This window comes from Trachemys scripta, chromosome 2 (assembly GCF_013100865.1).
Source record: "Trachemys scripta elegans isolate TJP31775 chromosome 2, CAS_Tse_1.0, whole genome shotgun sequence".
Taxonomy (NCBI): domain Eukaryota; kingdom Metazoa; phylum Chordata; order Testudines; family Emydidae; genus Trachemys; species Trachemys scripta.
Genome location: NC_048299.1, coordinates 6,806,477 through 6,825,696, shown reverse-complemented (window position 1 = coordinate 6,825,696; position 19,220 = coordinate 6,806,477). Strand labels below are relative to the sequence as shown.

At 44.5% G+C, this 19,220-nt stretch overlaps 1 protein-coding gene across 20 annotated transcripts in view; it reads right to left on the bottom strand.

The window, feature by feature from the left end:
- OBSCN (obscurin, cytoskeletal calmodulin and titin-interacting RhoGEF) overlaps window positions 1–19,220 on the bottom strand; it is a 296,265-nt gene that overhangs the window by 8,827 nt on the left and 268,218 nt on the right. For all 20 annotated transcript variants that reach the window (XM_034759817.1, XM_034759797.1, XM_034759802.1 and 17 more), the window contains 9 exons: window positions 17,801–17,846; window positions 16,649–16,726; window positions 12,065–15,275; window positions 9,012–9,122; window positions 8,648–8,815; window positions 7,340–7,462; window positions 4,302–4,472; window positions 2,193–2,310; window positions 690–929 (listed from right to left, as the gene is read on the bottom strand). In XM_034759817.1, the coding sequence (XP_034615708.1) occupies window positions 690–929; window positions 2,193–2,310; window positions 4,302–4,472; window positions 7,340–7,462; window positions 8,648–8,815; window positions 9,012–9,122; window positions 12,065–15,275; window positions 16,649–16,726; window positions 17,801–17,846 (4,266 nt within the window). The remainder of the gene's footprint in view (window positions 1–689; window positions 930–2,192; window positions 2,311–4,301; window positions 4,473–7,339; window positions 7,463–8,647; window positions 8,816–9,011; window positions 9,123–12,064; window positions 15,276–16,648; window positions 16,727–17,800; window positions 17,847–19,220) is intronic.

Sequence of the window (19,220 nt, the reverse complement as noted above, 5' to 3'; positions counted from 1 at the left end):
CGGCTACCCCTCTGATACTGGGCTACAGAGGGAGTCAGTGGCAGAGTGGGATCAGAATACAGCTCCTGTGCTTAGATCAGGGGCTTAGCCCTCTTACTCATAAGATGTCATCTGATCAGTTTTCAGCCAGCAGGGGGAGGCGGAAGGAGAAATGGGAATAGGTGGAAAGGCTGCCTGAACCACGCACAATCCCCATGCCATCTATTGTATATTTACACCTTAAAGGTAGGATTTACGCTCAGCCAGAATGAGCACAGAATTATAGAAGATCAGGGTTGGAAGGGACCTCAGGAGGTCATCTAGTCCAACCCCCTGCTCAAAGCAGGGCCAGTCCCCAACCAATCCTCTTTATGGCCACTCGAGAGCTGGGATTTAACAAGAGGCTCTGGGAATCAAGGCAGCGAACAGACGCATTAAAATAATTGATGCCCTCCATCTCTGGTGGCGGAGGGAAAGAGACCGTGGTGCTCCACAGGTACTGATTTGTGGCTGATCCATGGAAGCCGAAGAGCCGAACGAGTTTCAGGGGAGTACAGGAGGTGTATCACAAGTATAGTACGAGATTAGCCTGGGGGAAAACGTGGGCGGAAGAAGATGCTCCAGAATGAAGAGGTGGGCAAAAATCCACAGTACAGATGCCTCACTAGCTAACCCAGCCTCAAACAAAGCAGGTATGGCGGGATGCGTACCTTTCAGCCAAACAATGGAGTAGCTCTGGCCCCACGCACAATTCCAGGATCAGCACTAGGTGCCGGGGGCTCACGTAGGCTCCTTGCAGCTGAACGATATTTGTGTGATGAAGCTTCCTCAGGACTTGATATTCCTGGAGCACAGCCTGCTTGTCTTCTTGCCGGTAGGGGATAATTTTGGCAGCCTGCGCATTTCCGCTTAATTTTTCCCTGCACTGTCTGACGATGCTGAAACGCCCCCTGGAGCAACAAAAGTACAAGGGCAAGTTAAACTTCTCCTGCTGCTCTTGGAACAAGGTAGCCTGAGCCAGATTCTGCTCTGCCTTAGAATCAACAGCATCCTACTGCTTATTTTGCATCCAGACCCTGTGGTGAAAACCATGATCATGCTGGGCTGGTAGGAGAGACCGTAAGTCTGCACCTCCTTAAAGTGAAAGTGTAGGGCTACTTTCAATGGCAGCAGCAAAAGCCTGATTTCTAATGCCTGTGAATAATATCCGCAATGCACAGGTGCAATGACGGGTGTGGTTACACTTGGAGCCGGGGGTGTGACCGAGCCAGCACGCTAAAAACAGTGTCGCCGGAGTAGCACAAACGGTGTCAGCATGGGCTAACCGTGTGGACTACAAACCTGCCTAAACTCCATGGGTACGTACTCCGCTCACGGCTGCCCATGCTACCCCGGCTACACTACTATTCTAGCGTGCGAGCTCGATGACAGCTAGCACGAATACGTCTCAGTGAACTGGGACTCGCCCCCGAGCTCACAAGCGTAAAGGGAGCCTAAGAGAGAATCCTTTACCAGCTCAGAGGACTGCTGGGCTGTACATGATTGGGCTTCTTAGCAAGAATCCAGTGTTTAGATCCCAAATTTGGATTCAGTGTCTTTTACCTTTTAGGACACTGGCTAATTCCCAGATGTGAAATTCCTTGGGGATAGGCTAATGTTGGGGGCAGCCTCTACAAGGTGATGGGGACTCTTGCCTGGAGTGAGCCCTGACTGGTCCCATCTTCTTCACCCTCCCGCCTGTTGGAAAGCCCCTCTCCTCTACCACAGTGCGGGGTACAATAAGGACAATGAAATTCTGGTGACCTATGGGTCTGTTCCAATAGCGGGACACCAATTGTATTTGAATTGCTATGAACCCCACGTGCTCAACGGCGAGCTTTACCCACCTGGAAGGAGTGGGCTCTGCCCTGGTTGGTGAGTACATGTATGGAGTTAGTGAGCAATGTACACATTTGAGCAGGGTCTGGCTCAGGATTCATTTAATGTTGACAATATCAAGTCAGACAAGAAGAGGGCAGCCAAGCAATGCCCAGTATCCTGAGGTACTGGAGATGTTTTCATTAAAACAAAGTGGTAAATGGGCAGGTAACAGGTGGGTGGCCGGTAAGTTTATCAAAGTGACATTTCCGAGTTTTAGGGTCCAAACTGAAGCCGCATGCAGCATTTTCTCCTGAACATCTGAGTGTGTAACTGGGGGTTTCTGGCCTTTATACCTTTTGATCTCTGTTTGGAAGGCGTAGGTTTGCTGGGTTGGAAAAGGCTCTGCTGGTGCCATTATTTCACGCTCACCCTCTGTAGCAGCTGGGAACATCTGCTTTGCAGATTGAAACGCTAGAGGGAAAGAGAGACATGGATGTAGAAGAGAAAACAACACTGGGTTCAGTTCAGATCCTTGCTTTGTCATCCCTGGTTATCTTCTTGTCAATAGGGAGGCAGACAGGCAGCTACCATATTTCAGACTCCAGCAGGCACATTTGTGAGATGTCTCACCCTAGAGGCACCAAATCACGTTCTAGTGCAGCGGTTCTCAAACTGTGGGTCAGGACCCCATTTTAATGGGGTTGCCAGGGCTGGCTTGGACTCGCTGGGGCCCAGGGCTGAAACTGAAGCCTGAGCCCCACCATCCGAGGCCGAAGCCTGAGGGTTTCAACCCTGCGCGTTGGGACTCAGATTACAGGCCCCCCGCTTGGGGCTGAAGCTCTTGGGCTTCAGTTTTGTCCCCCCCTCCACCGCCCGGATCAGTGGGGCTGGGGTGGGCTCAGGCTTCGGTCCCCACTCCTGGGGTCGTGTAGTCATTTTTATTGTCAGAAGGGGATTGCGGTGCAATGAAGTTTGAGAACCCCTGTTCTAGTGCAAAGAAGCACCTTCAGGATTGAACACAGGGCTGCTGACACTGGAGCGGGAGGTATAATGTCCAGCTCGGGTGGACATTCACAGGTTAGCTCTGAACAAGCCAGCACACTAAAATCAGCAGTGTAGCTGCCACGGCACAAGCCACCCCCAGTATGTACCTAGGACTCTGACAGGATTGCACTCAGGGCAGCTTGCTCGTCATGCCGCTCAAGCTCCAGCAGCTACACTTCTATGTTTAGCGCGCGAGCTCAATCAGAGCTAGCCTGGGTATGTCTACCTGAGCTGGAAATTCCACCTCCAGCCCCAGTGTAGACATGTCCCATTAAGAGTTTCCTCTGGTCTAGCCTATTACATAGACAGTCAGATTAGAGGACCAGTGGATCTAATGGAAGAACTTGTTACTCTATCTCACTGCAAATGGCGAGCAATTAGTCTGTATTAGCCTAGCTGCTGGTTCTCAACCTGCCACCTGGTCACAGCCCTCAATGAAATGGCAAGACATTGGCTGTGGACTGGTAACCTGCTTCTAACTCCATGTTTCATTTCATCAGCTGAAGCAGATGGTCTTAAGTCACTTGAAATTGGTTCTTCCTGAATATTCCTGTGGAATAGGGAGCATCGTATGCACCATTATGTCACCTTCTTGGAAGCATTGTGTGTATTGGCTTAAAGAAATGTGGAGCATGGCTCCGGAGAGATTGAGAGACCACAGTATGAAAATGGTTGAGAATCCCTGGCCTAAGGCAAGCATACAGGGTGAGGATTGGTAAATTACATTGAGATGGGCAGGGCTATTTCTCTGGTGTAGTGGAATCCTTTCAATTGGCGAAAGAGAAATGATATCCCAGACAGGCCATTATCTCAATTCTCAGAGGAATGCTTTCAGCTGCTGGGAGAGTCCTTGTCATTTAATGGATTTCTTTAAAAATAAGCAACAATAAAAGCAAAGCATTAAACTATAGAGAAAAAACTACGTTGGGATAAGTTTGACTTAGTGAAATAGCCCAAAATGAACAAAGGGAATTTTACAGAAGCAAACACCAATTCACATCAATTAACTACTGAGTTGTGGCTTGTAGACAGCACCAGGGCCACAGCATTTCAATGGACTTTTCACCACTTCCATAGGTGTACTATTAAGCCCACACGTCACACAACTGAAACACATTACTCTGATTCTGTTCCCTGGCGAGCACCCAAATTAAATGACCATGTCGGAGAGCCCATTAAGTGGTCTCTCCTGTACAAGTAATCTACAGTTTCAACCCCAGGATGCCAAGACTAGGAGTTCTTACAACTCATCCTGCTGTCAGCTAAGGGACTATCTGTGAACAACAGCACCTAGGATTCAAAACCCTAAAACACACTGGAGGCAATGGAGTTCCTCCAGATTGATGCTCCACTTCCCCTGAAGTACACACGAAGAAGGTGCAATAGTGTAGATGTTCTACCACCACCCAATAGCTTACCTGTTTGGTCTTTTTCACCAATCTTTACTTTGGCAGACGGGCTGCTGTAAGGTCCCATTCCTGCTTTACTGATGCAGGCCGTCCGGAAGGAGTAAACCAAGCCCCTGGAGAGATTACTGGCATAGTAGCAGCAATCAGCCAAGTCAGTAACAAGGGTCTTCCATTCACCGTCTTGTCCAAGCAAAGAGAAACACAGGTTAGCACTTGTTCTAGGGATTATCGGGTGTCTTTTTTGCCGCCAATTACGACTGTTCTGGGAGTACAGAAAATGGGTGGCATATTTAAATGAAGCAGCCGCATAGAAATGGGGCTGAAAGTATAACCTCACATTGCTTTGTCATGTTTGTAGTGACCTCATATTTTCACTTCTGAAGCCAGGTATTTTATATTAGAGCCATGCAACGTTCATTGCAGGGAGTTGGCCGTGAATGCGTTTGTAGTTTCAGTTCATGTAATTTCATATCTATCCTCCCTGAGGTCCACTTTGAGATTTGAGGTTCAAACATGAATCCCAAACTCAAAACAAAACCCTGCTCAAAAAACCGCTGTATTTTACTCCGCTTCATGATGAAAGCAAGCAAAACTGAAAACATCACACAACTATAATTAAGAACTATAAATAAATCCCCAGAATAATTTAAACCTGGGCCCAAGCTCACTCAAGGTTTGTGAAACTCAAATGACCTTTCAAGGACTTCAGTAGGAGTTTTAGATTTGTAATAGAGAGCCCTGTGGCACCTTTTAGACTAACAGATGTATTGGAGCATAAGCTTTCGTGGGTGAATGCCCACTTCAATTTGATTTGTGGGTGAATACCCACTTCACCCACGAAAGTTTATGCTCCAATACATCTGTTAGTCTTAAAGGTGCCACAGGACTCTCTGTTGCTTTTTACAGATCCAGACTAACACGGCTACCCCTCTGACTCTAGATTTGTAAGGGAATCCCGATGCGGGTGAGTCTCGCGTGATTCTGAGTTTTGTTGAGAACATTTCACACAACTCTACTTTTTACACATTTCAGTTTGCATACTGAAGTTACACATCGTGTTATATCGTATTGTTGTGTCACCAGGGAAATGGATACTCCACAGATCCAGGGTTAGGGAACAACAGGAACAGATTTATTCAGGTATAAATCCTCATAGAGGAACAACTCCCTCCCTAGCTCATGGCTATCCAGAATGAACTACATATGCAGATACATCCGTGGTTCCCAAACCTATATAACTGCACCCTGCTTCTTTGTGTAGTAGTTTACACACACACACCCCGCCACACAAGTACATATACTGATAAAAAAAAATCAACATGCAACTCTCACTCAACATTAAAAACAGAAAGACATTGATTCAAACAGAGCCATTTAAGTATATAGCAATGTAAATTTTAAGTGAGATACTGCTTACTGTTATCACACTGTTGTTACCAGTGTAATGGGTTTGCCTATTTTTTGGAACACGGCAATTCCCATCCTGGGTTGGATGCTTGAAACAGCCCTCCAGAGATCCCCTTTTACCTTCCATTAAATGGGCACACCGCGTCGTAGCAAACAGATTAACGTACAGATGGCAATGACTTTGTGCAATGCTGTGCCAGCTTATCAGAAATCCATCAGAATCACGGCACCATCTAGAGGCCAATACACAGTGCCATCCGAGGACCGGATGTGATTCTGGACAAATCAGCTTTGCTAGCTATTCATTGCTGTGGGCAAAATGTGCGCAGTATGTTTCCCCTCCCCCAAAGCTTCTCATGCCCCCTTCCCCCCAGAATACATTCCACGCCCCCAGGGGGACCTACCCCCCAGTTTGAAAACCTCTAATATCATACATAGATCTAGAGGGAGGCACGTAGGAAAACTGGGCCCAACTACAGCTGGGTGAAATTTTTTGGACAAAACTTTTTTCTGACCAAAAAATGCTGAATGGTGACATCTAAATGTTTCATGAATTTATGTTGATTTTACTGAACTGTTTCAACTGAAAAGAAGCTAAAAAAAATCAGAAAAGGTCAAAACATTTTATTTCAACATTTCAAAATCAAACCTGCTGAGTTTTGTTTAAAACAATTTTGCCTTTCAAAATTTGATTTTGACCATTTATAAGCATTTTTAATAAAAAAAAAATAAAAAAAGTTTTAAAATGGTCAAAACAAAATCATTTTATTTAATTAATGCCAAAACAATGTTTGACCTGAAATTAAATTAAATTACATTTATTTTACTCTACAGTTCTCCCAAAATTTCAAAAATCTTTGCTTTGGGTTGACCCAAAATGATCTTTTCCCCCTGATTTTTTAGAATTGCCAGGTAATCAAAAATCCGTTAGTTGCACAGCTCTAGGCCCAATGTGGTTGTGACCTGTAGGTCCTACTGCAAGATAAATATTTAATATTATTGTTAATAATAGGAACTCAGAGAGGTCAGGCTCTAAAGGCTCTGATCCAAGTCCAGCTGAAGTAAATGGAAAGATTCCCAGTGACTTCAGTGGGCTTTGTATCAGGCTCTGAATGAGTCAGGCAACCCAAATAATATATGATTAGGCCTGGTCTCCACTGTGGAGGAGAAGAGGGAGGATCAATCTAAGTTACGCAACTTCAGCTATGTGAATAACGTAGCTGAAGTTGACGTACTTAGATCGACTTACCGCGGTGTCTTCACCATGGTGAGTCGACAGCTGCCACTCCCCTGTCGATTCCGCCTGCGCCTCTCGCGGCGCTGGAGTACAGGAGTCGATGGGAGAGCACTCAAGGGTCGATTTATCGCGTCTAGACTAGACACAATAAATCGATCCCCACTGGATCGATTGCTGCCCGCCGATCCGGCCAGTAGTGAAGACATACCCTCAAGGTATAACTATCTCTGAATCAAGGAGATTATCATTGCACAGATCTTGTAAAGTCAGATGTCTCTTCAACAGCACCTAGTGCAATGAGGCCTTGATGCAGGACTGTGGCTCCTAGATGCTACGATACTACTACTACTAGATAATCATGATAACAATAACGAGAAGTGGAGACTATCAAGTTCTGCTTTACCTTCGCTCTTGCACTGTACAGTATACGTAACCACGGTGTTAGATTCCACAGGTTTCCAGACCACTTGCGCTCCATCCTCATACACCTCCACAATATCAGGGGCTGGGGGGCTAGCAAGAACTTCTGTGAGGGAGGCATGCAAAATTAGACAATAGACAGACATGAAGGCTTAGACCCCTCTCCCTCTAACCGATGAGTAGTTTTATAGTTGCAGATATTCTTCCATTCCAAACAGCTGATCCCTTTTGGAATGGTAAACTCCGTTTGCCTGATTTCAAACCTATCAAAAACTTGGAAGTTTGACTCAAACTAGAGGAGAGACTCAAACTTAGGAGAGACTCTGAAAAAAGGAGCAGAAAGAACGAACTCAAGGCAAATTACAGCAAGCATGGCAGAAACAAACACAGAGAGACTCTGTATAAGGAGCAGAGATAGAGAAGAGAGAAAAATTCCATGGAAAATATAAACACAATCAGTCAGATGCATGCATGTAAACTCCATCAACTTCAACAGACTTACATCATGGAAGAATCTGACTCAGTATATACAATGAATACAAGCTATGCATTTGCACCAGCCTAGTTCTGGGAGATAGGTGAAGTCTTCTGTAGGTAAAAACATGTTTTGGTTGTTTTCTAAAATGGAATCATCCTTGAAAAACCCAGGAGTTTAAAAACGTATGCAAATTTGAACTAGTTTTGTGAACATCAGTTTACTAACCATCAAATTCTATAAGAGCTGCCTATCCTTACTTCTGAATGTCACTTGCTTTCGTTTTTATAATGATCTTACTTGCTATAAATAAATAAATAAATTAATGGTATTTATATTTCCAGCCTCTATGTTCCAAGGTCTTCCAGATTCAACCATCTAAATTAAGGTTTCTACACTACGGTCAACGCATCAGCTTTCATCAAGGCACCTTGAAGCATCTGTACTATTTAGGGTGACCAGATGTCCTGATTTTATAGGGACAGTCCCAATTTTTGGGTCTTTTTCTTATATAGGCTCCAATTATCCCCCACCCCCGTCCTGATTTTTCTGTCTGGTTTGTCTGTCATTTTTCTGTCATTTGCTGTCTGGTCACCCTAGCACTATTGGGGTGTTGAGGCTAAAGAACAAACTGAGAGGGATACATCCCCTTTGCTGCCTTCCCGTCTGGAACTATCTCTGTGAGTTCCCAGAAAATGAAGTATCCTTTAGTGGAAGAAAATCTATAATGCAATGTCTGCTAATTCTGGATATAATCCTTGAGTGGGAGCTGTACAAACCAGGCATCTACTTCCTTGAATTAATTCCTGCTCTTACCTGCCTTCCTTATTACACAGGAGGTGGATGCTGTACCCAGGGAGTTGCTGGCTGCACATGTGTAAATACCAAAATCCTCAGCCGTAACCACCAATATGGTTAAAAGCTGAAAGTTTTTGAGTGTGGCTGAGATCAGTATCCTACTGCTGCTGCGAATGGGCACCCCATCTGTAAGGCAAAAGGAATACGTTCTTAAATTCTACTGAGATGGCTAAAAGTCCCTTCTTTTCCAGGGAAAGACTCCCCTAAATCCACTCCCCTTAACCTTCTCCTGGAACTTAGCTTCTCAATCATCTTTATTGTGCTATTACTCCAGACCCTATTATTAAATTGTCCCAAGTCGTCAAATGAGAGTTTATGTCACCTCTGAACCAGTCAACGTGCAGCGGGAAATGGGCAGACGTTTGGCAGGACAGAGTCACAGACTGCCCCAGGGCAACATCCTGATCCGTGAGCTCTTCTACAAAAGAAGGTGCTGAAAGAAAGAAGGAAAGCAGCATTTCAGACAGATTAAGACAATTACATATGTAAATCACAACAAGCAACATACCAGACAGCATCTTTAATCAGACTGGCTGTCAAGGAGCGCCAATAGGGAAAAAACAAACACATTTCTTGCTCTTGTGCTCAGTATGCCGTCCTCCTCTTTTTAGGCCCCAGTGACCACACAGTAATGCGGCAGTTCAAAAAAGAGGTCCTGCACACCATTCAGTCTCTTTTCACTGTGTGCCAGCCCAGACCCTGGGAAGGGACGTTACATTACAAGCAAGCTGCCTAGAGAAGACCCAATAACTTCAGAAGGTAACACAGATATATTAGTGATATGCCGCATACTTTTTCTTTAGTAAGTGTAGCACTTGTAATCAGTTCAACAGCTCTTTGGAAGTACGTTATCGCTTTGATAGGACAGTGATGGGTGCTCTAGAAATTAGCTGATGATAGATAGATAGACAGACAGACAGATACGGAAGTCCTCTCTTTATCCATCAGCAGCTATACCATAGGCAGCAATAGCAAAAGTTTCCTCCCTATAGCCTTGCCAGACGTCAAATGTCTCAGGAGACAATTAATGTTAGTCTTCTAGCTAAACTAGAGGACAAGCTAAAAGAGCCAAGAAGGGCTACTGAAGGTCTGAATGTTCATGAAGTCCAGTGAAGGAACTAGAAACTTCTATGACTCTGCTTATTTAAGTCCTGGATTACCCCTACCCAGCTTGGAGGAATCTTCTGAGTGGCACCTGACTACCACCTTGCCACTTCCAAAATACTGTGCGATTTAAAAGCTCCTAAACAATTCACAGATGAAAAGGCACATCAGGCCCCTCTGAAGCCCTTCTTTAGAAACATAACTTTTGTGGCATTTATGGTCTCCTTGTTCTGTAGTCCACAACCAAACAAACCTTCCATTGGCTTCAATGGCAGTCTTGCCTGAATAAGGAAAGCTGGATTTGGGCCTAGATTTGTAGACATATATTCTGCAAAAGGACATTTAACATTAGATGCCATTTTGCTCTGAAATGTGTTCATCTAAAAAAGCTCTGGAAACCATGGCAGTTATTTTTTCCATCAAAAACAATGATTTTGCATTTCAGGTCAAGACCTACACTTTAAGCATCTGAAAGCCCCACAAGGTGATGGAGTTGTGGCAAAGATGGAACAAAGAGAACTCCTGGAATTCCTGCTAGTGTGTGTAAATTACCAAGGTTTTCCTCTACACAATTCTTAGGAATCTTGCAAGCTACATCTCTCTCAGCTTCTCAGATACTAGCCTGGTGCAATTATATCCCTCTGTGATATTTCACAATAAAACTAACTGCTAACTCATGCCATAAAGATACCTTTCTCCTTTGTTTTGAGGCTTGATAATTTCATAGATTCTAAGACCAGAACAGACCATTGTGATCATCTGATCTGACCTCCTGTATAACACAGGCCATAAGAACTTCCCCAAAATAACTACTAGAGCAGATCTTTTAGAAAACATCCAATCTTGATTTAAAAAGTTTAGTGATTGAGAATCCACCATGACCCTTTGTGTATTGTTCCAATGGTTAATTACTCCCAATTTTAAAAAGTATGCCTTATTTCCACTCTGAATTTGTCTAGCTTCAACTTCCAGCCATTGAATCATGTTATCTCTCTCTCTCTCTCTCTGCTAGACCGAAGAGCCCATTATTAAATATTTGTTCCCCATGTAGGTACATATAGACTATGATCAAGTCATCCCTTAACCTTCTCTTTGTGAAGCTAAATAGACTGAGTTCCTTGAGTCTATCACTATAAAGAATGTTTGCTAATCCTTTAACCATCCTTGTGGCTCTACTCTGAATCCTCTCCAATTTATCAACATGCTGCTTGAATTGCGGGTACCAGAACTGGACACAGTATTCCAGCAGCAGTCACACCAGTGCCAAACAGAGGTAAAATAACCTCTCGACTCCTACTCAAGATTTCCCTGTCTCTGCATCCCAGGATGTCATTAGCTCTTTTGGCCATAGCGTCGAACTGGGAGCTCATGTTCTCAGAATGAAGGGAATGGATGGATGGATGGATGGATCAATGAAGTCCTGATTTTCTTCTTTTAATATCCTGCAGCCCCATTTAGAGACTCTCTTTCTGGTATGTCACTTCCCTGCTTCTCAATGCCTGTTTCAAAGAATTTAATAGTAGAAGCCAGTCTACTAAATCAATGACATTTTAATTGCAGCATATAATTACAGTCTATTATCTGTGGTTCATGTGATTAGTTTAGCTGTAAAAATGCCATGGGGTTCTTATTAATTAATTATCAGTTAATACCAAAAGTCATGGCAAGTTTAAATAAAAGGCCCTGGAGCTAGGATGATATTAAACTGTAGTAGGGCAGATGATCTGTGGCAGAAAGACACATTATATGGCACAACCTAGGTGCTGGAAAATCAAGCATATAGACAGATTCTATTCTCCAGATTCCGGTCTCATTGATATAGGTATAAATCTGGAGTAATTCCACTGACTTCAGTGTAGTCACTTCACATTTACATCAACGTCACTAAGTTCAGAATTGTGCCCCACGTTTTACATTCAGGGCTAGGAGAGAATACCGAATATTGTACTGGAATAAAACACTTCGCCGCAGAGGATGGCGGGAACTCCAGTCAGTACAGCCGGATCCTATTCCTACTGATGTCCCTGGGTGTTTTGCCACTGGGATCAGGATATGGAGGATTACTCCTCTAGGTAAGTGGAGCGGCTGATGCTATTTCATGCTTAAACCTACCTTAAAGCTTTTAAATTGCATCTGCACTTGATTATTGCACACAAGTCAAATGTATGAACTGATGAATATAAGAAGTGTGGAGGGGAAAGAGGAGAGAGAAGGGGTAATAGAGCCCATTTATATTGTTAGGTCCATTTACACCCTCTATGAGATTTTTACCTTCCCTTTGCTCCGGTTCAGGGGCTGGCTTTCCTTTTAGGATTCTTGAAATATGGGCAACAGAAGCTTTTACTTTCTTCTTCAGAGTCTGCTCTACAGACTGCTCCGTTGAGTGCGATCTGCCATAGGGTTTAAAGAGTCCTGGTTTGCTGTGCGTGGAGCTTCTCTGCTTACCACCTGAGTCCTTTTGGGAGCCATACATTGGCTGGGATTCAGTTGTCACATGGCCCTCAGCTCCTTTCCCCATGGGTGGCTCGGAACCTTTCGCCAGCCTTCGAAGGGGTTGCCCTACATCTTCGGAAATGTCCAATAGGTTTTTCCTGGTTTCCCCTGTCGTGGCATCTTGTGAGTTATCTGAAGGGGATTTAATGTCCTCTCTAATGCACAGTCTTTTATACTGAGGCAAATGCTCTTTAGTTGCAGGAGATAATTTTACCTTTTCACTGAAGGGCATAAATCTTTTACCGGTTAGTTTGGGTGAGGGCTTCTTGACGTTCATAAATTCAAATGGAAAATATACAATGTCGTAGAGATCTGATAGGTTCAAATACGCAGGCTCTACCTCAGATATATCAAATTTTGAAGTCCCACTGCCAATGCTAGGCATCTCTTCTGAGAGGTCTTTAATCTTCACTAAGGAAACTTCAGAGTGTTTGTCAGGTTCCTTGCTATCAGAGCTATGACTAGATCTTTTTCCAGAACCTGAATTATCACACGGGGATATGCTTGCTTTGCTGGAACTAGTGCTTTTGATTGCTAAATCCCCTAGATGTTCACATTCCTGGGAAGCCACCTTTTTGTCCTCAGTGAGTACGCTCAACAGGGCTGGCATACTCAACTTATCTTCCGCTGCAGGAATTGGTGCAGCTGATTCTGTAAGATCAGCCCGGTAAATGCCCTCTTCTCTTTTATCCCGTGGCACAAAATGAGTGGGACGTCCGGCGGCTGCGTGGCCAGCTGGACCTTGGTAGAACATCTCCTTTGGAGGGGAGAAGTGCTTCTCACATCCCTCTTGGGTAGAAACGGACTTTGCCAAAACATTCATATCTTCAGACAGACAAACCATCGCTTCAACCAAGTCCTCCAGGACAGCACACTCTGCCTTGCTGTAAACAGAAGGCTTCTGATGTGAATGTTTCTGGCTTTCACCCTCGCCAAGTGAAACAGGGGAAGTCTCTAGAATAGCTAGGCTTTCACTCTCTGGGTCCGCAGATTTCACCTCGCTGCAAACTGAAGGCTCCTGAGGTGACTGTTCCTGGCGGTCACTCTCATAGACTGGAAGCGGGGCAGTTTCTCGTTGTGGAATTGTGAGAATAAATAGGCTTTCACCCTGGAGAACAGCAGACTCCACCTTAAAGCAAACTGACGGCGCCTGACAGGAATGTTCCTGCCTGTCACGGTCACAGTCTGAAACTGGGGCACTTTCTGGTGGTGGTGTTAGAATCACTGGATGTTTGCCCTCCAGAACAGTGGAGGTTGTGCCCAAGTAATCAGAAGGCTTCTGATGTAAGCATCCCTGGGTTTCACCCTGGCAGACTGAAAGTGGAGCAGTTTCTGGTTGTGGAGCTGTTAAAATACTTGGGCTCTCCCCCTTACAAGCTGGAATTTGGGCAGTCTCTAGGATAATTGGGCTTTCACCCTGTAGATCAGCAGACTCAGTAGCACTGTGAACAGAAGGCTTTGGCTGCTGATGTGCATGTTCTCTTCTTTCACTGTCCTGGGCTGATATTGGGGCTCTCTCTGATTCGGGAACCATCAAAACGGAGCTTTCACCCTGCAGAAGTGAAAACGCTGCACCACTAGGCTTCGGCGTCAGCTTTAAATGCTCCTCACTTTCACACGTGTGAGCTGACACTGGGGCTGTGTCCGGTTGCTGAGCAGTTAGAATCAGGCTTTCACCTTCCAGAGCAGACGGCTCCACATCAATGTCAATGGAAAGTTTTGTCTTTTGATGTAAATGCCCCTCACTTTCACCCTGGTGGGCTGACACTGGGACCTTCTGTAGTTGAGCAGCTAGACCCGGACATCCTTCATCACCACACTGTGCAGAAGGGACTGGCTGTTCTTCTGAACAATCCTTCCTAGCTTTCCTTGAGTCCTCCTCCATCGAATGCTCCTCAGGCCAAACCTTGCCAGAGTCAGTAGATATGCCATGCTGGCTAGCTAGTCCTGGATAACTCCCCTGTGAAGTTAGATCACAGTCTTCTTCCAGAATGTCTTGCTCCTTGGCTAAACTTATGGCTCTTAGTCTGTAATCATCCAGTGAACGGCTTCTGCTGGACACCTGGAAGGTGTGACGTGACGGTTTCCTAGCAGTATCAAAGGAAGCCGATTTGGTCAGAGGGCCTGTCGCACCTTCTCTGCTTTTTCCATATTCTTCATCACCAGACATTCCTTCTTCTTCTTCTTCCTCCTCCTCCTCTTCTCTCAATTCAAAGTGTTCTAGAAGGGGTTCCCGTAGACCACTCAAGGGTACCTTTAAATACCCTGATTTCCTGAAGGCCCTTCTTGTTCTATCAAGGTGCCTTCTGTAGTCTCTGCCCGGTGAGACAGGGGGACGTGTAGGAGCCTCAGACGCTTGGCTGTAGAATGTGCTTTTAATGACACTCTGTCTGGGGACACACAAAGGTGGTTTCTCCATTGCATCTCCAGCCTTTACAAGTCTTTCTTTGTCAGGTAATAACGGGCCTGTTTTTTCTTTTGGCGGTGCCACGTCCGATGTATCTAAGGTGGCTGCCTTCGCCAATGAAGGCTGCTCTGCATCACCCTCTTGGGATTGATCTGCTCTTTCATCTTTGAGTTCTGAGCTGACCGCCTCTGCTTTCTGAGCAAAGGCACCTGCCATTAGCACTTTGCTTTCTGTAGGTGGCTTATCACCCAGCTCACTTTTCACTAAAGCATATTTCCGTCTCATGGGTTTTACTGGAGGCACCAAGACCTTGGAATGTTTCTCTTCTGCCGCATAACTTAGAGGTTCTTGATAACTCGGTGCATCAAACACAGACAAGTGCAGTTCTGGTGTAGAGCCAAAGTGCCTTCTCCTGGGGAAGGATGCGTTTTCATTGTCTGAAGAGGAGCCAGTTGTAGTGGAAGAACTACTTTCTTCAACCAGGTGTCGGGAGATGCCTAGCGATGTGTTTTTGTGAGTTCTCTGTAGGATTTCTGGAATGGATCTCATTACCAGTATAGATTTATAGCACATGAGGGAACGCTGAAAAAGGAAAACAAAAATACAACATAATCAAAAAGCAACTTCGTGATGAGAGTGGTTTAAACATGCACAGCAAGAATTACACTATATATCCTCAGAAACATCATACAAATAATAGCTGCATAGCATATTGGCATTATTTCTTTCTGTACACTATATTTTGACAGATTCATTCTGGGCCGAACTCTCCTCTCACTCACTGACTTCAGTGGAGGTATTGCTAACTTACACCTGTGGGAGTGGAGAACCAGGCTGCTGGTTGACATTTTCAAAGCAGTGCAGGGGATTTAGCCACAGGTCCCTTATTTCCATTGTTTCACTGAGTTTCTTAATTAAACATACTAGGCCAGAGCCTTAGGTGAAGTAAAATGGTGTAACTCCACTGTAATCAGTAGAGTTCCGCTGACATATATCTGCGGAGAAGCCAGACCCCGGTGTGCTCCATTATGTTATTATGTACTTCATTGTTTCTTTGGGAACCCTTTTGTTTCTGTATTGCTATTGATTGTAGGCCTTAAAATAAATAAAACATTTAAATACATGTAAATACCCATATTCCACACGTGTTATATAATACAAAGGGTTATCAGGGAATGGCCCGAAGTTCAAAGACTGATTATCAGAGGTTTCCGCTAATAATAATAAGCACCCACATAGTACTTTTAATCTACAAGGTGCTACACCTATCAGCTAATGAGCTTATCACAACATACCCTTGAGATAGGCAGTGTTATTCAATTTATGCAAATGGAATACGTGAGGCTGGGAGGTAAAGAACTTGTTCCTACTGGCAGAATAAATCAGACTCAGAGCAGAGATCAGCAATCAGAAGTTCCTGAGTCCCAACCCCATCCTCAGATCAATCTTAAGAACACATTAAAATACAGGTATCCAAATTGATGAGGTAAAATCCTGGCTCCAACGAAATCAGTGGCAAAACTCCCATTGATGTTTGTATGGGGATTTCACTCTCGGTCTTTAGTATTCTCAGCATTTTGTGCATCGAAGCACAGAAAGTCTTTTGTAGATTACGAGACAAGTCATCTAACATTCAGAAGTCATTGGTGACCTCAGGCTCAATGTCTTTACTCAATGTCTAGAAGGGGCTTCCCTCTTTCAGTGCCGTAGGCTGGATCATGCCACAGAAAGCAGAATACTGGTGAGAGCTGGAAGACCTGTATTTTTTCAGCCTGGATACCTTATTTTTGCCACATCCACTGAACCTTTTCCCTTTGACAATATTCCCTTCTCAGAGGCACACCAAGGAGACCTTGGCTGCACACCCTGCACTTGTGCTGCAGTCTTGAAAAGAAGAGACTTTTTAAAAAATAATAACTAGACAGAAAGAGCAAAATAGACTGAGGTCTGCTGACCTGCCACTTGCTTCGAGCCACAGTGAACTTCAGCTGTTTTGTATTAATAAAATGAGCTTCTTCTAGCGGGAGATTACGCTGCAAAAAAGAAGAATGAGAAAAAAAATGTTGGTCACAAAATCTCAATGATATTTTCAGTGGCGTTTGTTAAGATTTAGAAACACAGGTACATAGGACTAAAAGGGACCTCCTGGTATTGTAGGAAACCCCTTCCTATAATCCTGTCCTCTGCTATTGTAGGAAACCCCTTCCTATAATCCTGGTCAGATTTCACTCTCCAGGGGACACAGCATATTTTAATTCAAGGAAGAGTCCAGTTGTTTAACTGCAATTGGCCAAATCTTGAAATCCTTATTTGGTGTTGGCTCTATCTCCCATTGTGGACCAATAAGAAGACATCTTGAACAAATTTCCAATGAGACTAGAATCAGGCCCTCATCATATATATATATATATAAAACGCAGGGTCACAGGGCGCTTAGGCGTCAGTAATTGCCAACCTGCCACCCAGTGACCTATTAATGGTTGCCAGAACTACGAACTCAGCACTGACAGAGGAGTCCATGCTGAGAGTTACCATCCATGCTGGTGGAACTCTAGGGGTCCCGACTCATTCCCTGCTTCTATTTAAACCAAGCAGAGCAAGAAGAAGTTGTCTGTGCAACTGGGTTTCCCCTGCTTTGATTGCTTCAGTTGTGCTACCTGCTCCTGCTGTCTAACCCTGATCTCCCAATATATAACCCAGCCTGCCTCCTGACCCTCAACTCATGCTCCAACCACTAGGTCAGGCCACCCATGTCCCAGTCATCACACATATGCGCACAGACGCGCACACACACAATGATTCGATTCTTCATTCCTTTCAGCTTTTCTCCTTCATTAGGGGTTCCAGGCACCCAAATATGAATTTTAATTTCCCCTTCCGCAAAAGGGCATAATCTCCTCTCAGTGCAAATGTGTTTTGCCTGTTAATGTTAATGGGAGTTCTTTACATGTTTTGAAAAGAAAAGACCCGAATGACCATACACCAAAACGTTGCTTATTTCTGCGGGACGGTTCCCCAGCATCTATATGTACAAAATAGCCTCTACAAGAGAAACACAGTTGCTAGCTGACTGGGAGAGAGATTGGGTAAAATCCAAACAAACTTACCAAGAACCAGTCGTGTGAAAGACATTGCAAAGCACTAGGTCTGGCTCTGATGATAGAAGAGAGACACATTTCAGCTGTCATCATCAGCATGACAAACCCAAAGGGATGTAGCTTCCTTGCAGATCAAGTGCCACCCAGATCGCTCTCTAGCTAGGGCCTTAAGACATCTGAGCTGGAAGTCACTTTAAACAGTACCAGCAGGGTTCTACAGATTGCCCTTTACCAGCCAGGTTCTGTTATGGGGCAGTAAAGCCAACCAGAATGATCCCTTTTAAGCCAATTTTTTCTCCTAAACAGTAAAACACGTCTTCTCTTTCAACCTATAGTATGTTTCTCAATGCTCATACTTCCCGCAGGTCCCTCAAGTCAGGGACTATGGAAGTTACCGCAGCATTCTGCAGGGCCTGCAGTGCCTTCCTTCATGATACCACAGGGGAAGACCACGCTTCATGGGTCTACACTGCACCTGACTCAAGTCTCTGCAGTGCAGTCTTTGCCAAAACAGAAATGACTGACTTGTTTCTAATAAGGAAGGCTGCATTACAGGTCACAGAGGGCACCTTTAACAGTGGGTTTGGCTTAGTCTTCCCCATTGGTAGCTATTTGGGATCAGGCCCTCTCAGAGGTCCAGAGAGGCCTGGCCACTTCCAGCTTTTGAGGCCCCTCACCATAATAAAAATAAAAAATGACGACACATGAAAACAAAATACGGCACCAAAAAAAGAGTGAGACATAATTTGAATGTTTTTTTTTTATTTAACAAATGCTTTTCTAGCCTTTTTCTGTGCAAAAAATTGATGTCTTTTACCAAATCCCATCTCTTATTTGCTTAAATTTGCAGCTCTAAGCTGAGAGTGTGTGTCACATTTTGCATAAAAACAAGTTGCAAAACTTATCAAATGCTAAAAAAGTAACAAGTGTCTAAATTGGAGGCCTCCTTTGAGCTTGAGGCCCAGGTCAAATGGCCATCCTGGCCCCCTCCTCTGACTAGCCCTGTTTGGGATAAGCCTAAACAGTGGAGGCACCAGCCATGCAGAGCAGAAAATGAAGCGCCCAGTTTCTTGTCTTCTCCCATGCTTGGAACATTATTATTATTTAGCTGCATTCTAGAACAACCTAATTAACATGGTGTGCTGTTCTATTTAGGTTCTTCTATTGCCCTCGTCACCAGAGTAACCAGCTTCTCTTTCAAATCATTTCTGAACACCCACCTGTCTATGAGTCATAACAACAAGACAGAGGGTCCTGTGGCACCTTTAAGACTAACAGAAGTATTGGGAGCATAAGCTTTCGTGGGTAAGAACCTCACTTCTTCAGATGCCACATCAGATGCCACATCTGAAGAAGTGAGGTTCTTACCAGCGAAAGCTTATGCTCCCAATACTTCTGTTAGTCTTAAAGGTGCCACAGGACCCTCTGT